Raw genomic sequence first — 6,392 nt, forward strand, 5'->3', positions numbered from 1 at the left:
CCCCAACTGATAACCTCTCTTGATAAGATTATCTTGTGTTAGGACTGCTTCTCTTGCTAATAACCAAGTAAAACATACAACTTTGTAGGGAATTTTTACTTTTCAGATCATCTTCCATGGCCAACAACCAATCTGATTGTTAGACTGATTAAGAGCTTTGTATGCAGATCTGACAGTAAACTTATCTTCTTTTCCCCCATTCCAATGCATTTTATCCTTAGAATATGAAATGCCTTTGAATTTTTCTAAGGTACTATAAAATTCTAACATCCTTTGAATTTCCCAATCATTTAGGAGTCTTCTGAAGGTGAGATTTCATCATTGAACTGTTCACGCCTCTCCCACATAAGAAACTTGTTGTTGTTCAGGTTGTAAATGTCTGGAAACAATTGCTTCAAAGTTCTTTGTCCGAGCCATATGTCTTCCCAGAAAGAGGTCTTCATACCGTTACCCACTTTAAGACTAGACTTAGTACAAAACATTGACCATTGATTTCTTATGGATCTCCACAGGCTAACCCCATAAGGAGTGCTCACTGGTTTGGTTGTCCAACTGTCTTCCTTTCCATACCTTACCTCAATTACATTCTTCCACAAAGATTATTTTGTTGTAGCAAACCTCCATAGCAACTTCATCATCAAACTTTGATTTTGCAATTTCATATTCGTGATCCCCATACCGCCTTCCTTTTTGCTTGTTGTGAGAACATCCCATCTGACTAAGTGAATCTTGTTATTCTCACGTGCTTCTTGCCATAAGAAGTTTCTTCTCAAGGCATCAAGTCTTTTTGCTACACTTGTAGGCATAGGAAACAGAGACATCATGTAGGTTGGCAAAGCATCTAGAATACAATTGATTAGTGTAAGTCTCCCTCCCAGTGATAGGTATTGACTCTTATAGCTGACTTCTTTTCACATTTCTCAATTACACCATTCCATATCCCTTTTGATTTGTTTTTTGCTCCAAGAGGCATTCCCAGATATATTGTTGGCAGAGTTCCTGTACTCCCTCCCAGAATATTCACTAAGCTATGAATCTCCATTACTTCATTAACTGAATAAATGAAGCTCTTATTCCAGTTAATGTGTAATCCAGAAATAGCTTCAAAAAGTATGAAAATTACTCTCAGAAGGAGCACCTGGTCTCTATTAGCATCACAGAAAACCAGAGTATCATCTGCATATAGTAAATGGAAGACTTCCAGAGACTCTGGAACTGTATGGTTCACCCTGAAGCCCTTGATCTAGTTGTTAGCTTTTGCAGATTTATACAGACTGTTTAAACCTTTCATTGCTAGAATGAATAGAAAGGGGATATAGGGTCCCCCTGCCTCAAACCTCTCTGTGATGAAAAGAATCCAGCAGGCGACCCATTTGTCGCACCTCCTTTTTCCGACCCCGCGAAGGGCGTAGGAATTTTTTCCAATTAAAGGACAGTCGAAACGGGATTTGTTTATTTATTTCAGAGTCGCCACTTGGGAGATTTAGGGTGTCCCAAGTCACCAGTTTAATCCCGAATCGAGGAAAAGAATGACTCCATATTACAGTCCGCGAACCAGAAATCCGGATAAGGAATTCTGTTAACCCGGGAGAAGGTGTTAGGCATTCCCGAGTTCCGTGGTTCTAGCACGGTCGCTCAATTGTCATATTTGGCTTATTTATCTGATTTTAATACAATTATGAACCGATGTGCCAATTTTAACTCTTTACCACTTTATTATTATTATTATTTTAAAAAAAATTGTGAACATCGTTTAAAAACATGTCTTTGGATTGGGACACATAAAATGCATCCACGATCCGGAACGTATTTTTATTCAATGTTTTGGGATTTGGATTTGGGTCGCATAAATGCATACCCGTGTTTAAGAATGTATTATTATTATATCGCGCCTAAAGCAATTAGCGATTTATTACTTTGGGGTAGAGCCGTGAAATTTGCTAAAACGACTCCTCCTTAATTCTAAGCAATTAAATGTACATTTATTGAGGGCCCCGCAATCTATACATTTTATTAAGCGAGGCTCATCTCATTTATTTTCCTAAATGAATAAATCTTAAAGCGACTACATTTTGCTATTTAAAATTAGTCTCTAAAATGAATAAAGAAAATCCTAATTAATTAGATTTTTTTATTATTATTATTTAAGAAAACATGACACGCTAATTGCTTGATTCATACAAATATTGATGAAAAAGGGATTTTATTTTTAATTTCGAAAATTATAAATTAAATAAAAATTCAACAACTAATATTCAAAATAAACAAATATAGCTAGATTAAAACTTAGCATTGTTATTTTTTTTAAAAAAATATTATTGAGATTAATTATTCACAATCATTTGAAACTAAATTTAACCATAATTACTAAAGCTTATTAGAAAGTTTATTAGGCTTAAACGTTCTTCTAACCTTGATTAAGCTCAAGTCATGCCTTAATGCCTAATTTACGAAGTTTTAATTTAAATTCATGTCTTAGCTAAATTTAGCTAGTTATTCATGATTAACCTACTGTTGATAATCTTGAAACCTTCATAACTAGTGAATTAACCTGTTTTGCCGAACTGATTCATTAAAGACTAACTTATGTTATTTTTTCTTATTCCAGTTATTATTTAGTAATTCATGAAATAGCTTAAATACAATCAACAAAAGGAACAAAGAAATAAAAACGAAATTAAAACTTCAAATTTTCATTCTTCATATGTATTCACGCTTCATATTTCGGATTACAATAAACAGCTTTTCAGTTGTGTACCTGATATTGGAAGCAAAAGAAAATGAATATGAGAATCAGCAACAGCAGTAAAATCAGTACAACACAGCAACAATAGCCCAGCAACAGTAACAACCCAGTAACAGACCGGTGGAGTAGTAATCCAAAAAAAAACAAAAGCTTCCAGCTTTTATGAAACAACAATTAATTCTGATTTCAAACAACAAAAGAAAACAGAATATTTTTTTTTTAGTTTTTTTTATATTTGAAAGCTTAAATATTTTTCGGAATTTTCTATCTCTTAAATGTTCAGCCCTTTTCTCTCTCTTATTTTCAGATTTGTTTCTCTCTCCCGTTTTTTTTTTGTCTGTGTATTTCTCCTCTCCCCTTTTATTTGTCTTCAAGACTTCACATATATAACACATCCCATAAACCTTTTAATCAATTAAAATCAACCCATTTTCTCTACCAAACCCATTATCTTCCCACTCATCCCCATTATATTAAATAAACATATCACACCACCCCATTATATTTTGTCCCCCATGCTTTATTTAAAATAATGCAAGATTCCCCTTTAATTTAAATCTTGTCCCCCCTTTATATTAAATAATCATATCACAACCCACCCCATTTCATTTTGTCCCCCATGCTTCAAATAAACAATTACAAAATGTACAATTCCTAAACTACCCCCTCCAACCTTACTGAAATTACCAAACTACCCCTGAACGTACTACAAATTTACCAAATTACCCATCAGCTATAACACATCATTTAATCAAACATAACCAAAATATAGACAATATGATCAATTTCTAACAATGTTCAAACAACAATATGAACATGGATGAACATCATAACAACAATATCACATGAACATGATTTTAACAACATTTCAACAACAAATCACATGAACACAAATTGAACAACCAAGAACAACTAAAATTTGATTGAACAATATTTTAGCAACAAACAATCCTATTTTCGGATTCAACAACAACAACAAACAAAGTATGAAGATTTCTAAATTCAATCATATTGAACTTAAAATCAACTCTAACAACATTACAACAAACAATTCTTATATTAAACTTTAAACAAGATTATGAGAACAATTCAAGCAATAATCATAAATGGTAAACAAGAAATCAAACTATACAAAATTCGGATTCAAGATCATCCAAACAAAGTATGAACATGAATGAATCTATTTTAAGACAACAAACATGACGGATTAAACGATTAAAACAATATATTCCTTTAATACAACTAAATTCTTTAAACAAATAACAAGATCGACGAAGAAACAATTATGAACTTAAACTTGAACTTAACAATATTAACAATTTCTAACAATACATAAACACATGAAACAAATTGAAGAAACAATTAATTAAATTTCAATTTGAATCTAACAAACATCAAACTAACAAATTCTTACTTAAACAATACAACAAACATGAAATAAACATGAAAACAACTAATTAAACTTCCATTTTAAAATCTGAAAATTGATTTAACAAATAACACATGAACATGAACTAAAAATTAATTCAAACGATAAACAAAACAAACATTTGTTGATTTTAGATTCGAAAATATCAAAACAAAATATGGACAAAATAAAACTCAAAAACTACTAACCGGATCGAAAGACGAACAACGACCAAACAAACAACGAACTTGACGATGAACTTACGACGTATAGTATCTTCACTTGACGAAAAACCCTCGACCTTTGCCGGACTTTAACCGGACTGTCTTGTGTCGTCAACAACAGTACGAAGCGGCGAGCAGCAACACGACGCCAAGAAGCAGCAGCAGTCCGAAGCAGCGAGCAGCAGCAACTGTCGACGACGTCCATGGCGGAATGGACTGCTCCCGATGGCAGCGTGCGAGCTTGGTCGTGACGAGCAGCGGCGATGGGAGCTTCGATCAACAGCTGACTCATCGAGGCTATGTTTGTTTGGTTGTTTGGTTGAGACAGAAGCAACAACGACATAGACGTCGAGCTTCAACGAGCTTGAGCTCGATGAGCTTCATCAATGGCGGATAGGGTTGGGGTCGCGAAAGAGGTTGTGTCGTTTGGTGGTGTTTGGACGGTGCTTGGGTGGTGTTCGACGAAGGGGGTGGCTGCTGGGTAGCCATGGTTGTGCTTTGGAGTTTTGAGGAGAAGAAGATGAAAAGAGAGAAAGAGAAGAAGAGGGGGGGCGGATAGCTTAGGATAGTTTTAGTTTTTTTTTTTCTTTTTTCTTTTGTTTTGTGTCTTTGAAATGCAAGATAGGGGTATTGGGTCTTTTGGGTTATGGACTGGGTCGACCCAGTTCGAAATGGACTGGGTCGTAGGGAAGATTGGGCCATTTTTTGGGCCTATAGCTTGAAATTGAAGAAGAGGCCTAATTCCGACTTTCTTTATATTTTCGCTCTCTTTTCTTCTTTTATTTTTTCTAAAACTAAATTATAAAAATACTTAAACTATTATTAAGAACTAAATTAAGTTATAAAAGCGCAAATTAACTCCCAATAACAATTAACGCACAATTAAGTATTAATTAAGCATAAAATTGTATATTTGGACATTAAATGCTAAAAATGCAAACGATGCCTATTTTTGTAATTTTTAATTTTTGTAAAACAATTTTAATTACTATCAATTGTAGAATTAAATCCTACATGCAAAATGCGACATATTTTTGTATTTTTATTAATTTAGCGAATAAACACGCACAGACAAATACAAATAATTCTTCAAAATATCACAAAATATCACAAAATTGCACACCAAAGAAAAATCATTTTATTTTTGAATTTTTTGGGAGTAATTCTCATATAGGGCAAAAATCACGTGCTTACACCATTTATCAGAATTGAAAATTTCACAGTACTCATGCATACCTTAATCCACTTGATCAATTTCTCATCAAAACCCATCTTCAGTAGGATTCCCAGTAGAAATTCCCAGTTCAGATGGCCATAAGCCTTTTCAATATCTAGTTTACACAAAATGCCTGGTTCTTTGCTCCTCATTCTGGCATCAACACACTCATTTGCAATCAGAATAGCATCCATGATTTGCCTTCCTTTGGTGAAGGCCATTTGTTAGGTATCCATTAGCTTTCCAATGTCTTTTTTGAGCCTTTCTACCAAGATCTTTGAATTATTTTGTAGAAACTTCCTATCAGACTAATAGGTCTGAAGTCTTTTAATTCTTTGGCCCCAACTTTCTTTGGAATCAAAGCCACCAAGGTTGCATTAAAACTCTTTTCAAAGGTCCAACTATCATGGAAATTTTGAGCAACAGCAATCACCTCTGATCCTATCACTCCCCAGCATTGGATGTAGAAGGCCATTGTATATCCATCTGGGACCGGGACTTTGTCCCCTGCACAAGCTTTAACACACTCCCATATTTCCTGTGGTTTAATAGGACTCAGCAACATTTGGTTGTCTTCTGCATTAATGGTGGTGCAGCCCCTTAAGTTGCACTTTGGTTGCCAACTCTCAGTCTCAGAATATAGGTGCTGATAAAAGGTCATTATCTCTCTCTTAATATCTGTAGGGTTCTCCACTATTTCACCATTTACTTGTAACTTGTCAATGTTGTTGAATCTTTTGTGAGCATTGGCAGTTCTGTGGAAGAATTTTATATTTTTGTCTCGTTCCTTCAACCATA

At 34.3% G+C, this 6,392-nt stretch overlaps 1 protein-coding gene across 1 annotated transcript; it reads right to left on the minus strand.

Moving 5' to 3' along the window:
- Window positions 1-856: 856 nt before the first annotated feature.
- On the minus strand, window positions 857-5,815 carry LOC104216562 (uncharacterized). The gene is made up of 2 exons (XM_009766635.1): window positions 5,615-5,815; window positions 857-1,243 (listed from the first exon to the last, which is right to left on the minus strand). The coding sequence occupies exons 1-2, from the start codon at window positions 5,813-5,815 to the stop codon at window positions 857-859; spliced, it is 588 nt and encodes a 195-aa protein (XP_009764937.1).
- Window positions 5,816-6,392: the final 577 nt, after the last annotated feature.

The sequence above is a fragment of the Nicotiana sylvestris genome, chromosome 3 (assembly GCF_000393655.2).
Source record: "Nicotiana sylvestris chromosome 3, ASM39365v2, whole genome shotgun sequence".
Classification (NCBI taxonomy): Eukaryota; Viridiplantae; Streptophyta; class Magnoliopsida; order Solanales; family Solanaceae; genus Nicotiana; species Nicotiana sylvestris.

Bases quoted from the DNA above. Each gene is read 5' to 3' on its own strand.
- LOC104216562 (XM_009766635.1), bottom strand. From the start codon at position 5,815: ATGGCCTTCACCAAAGGAAGGCAAATCATGGATGCTATTCTGATTGCA. The intron at 1,244-5,614 runs GTATGCATGAGT...GCTAACAACTAG, and splicing joins AATTGATCAAGTGGATTAAG to ATCAAGGGCTTCAGGGTGAA.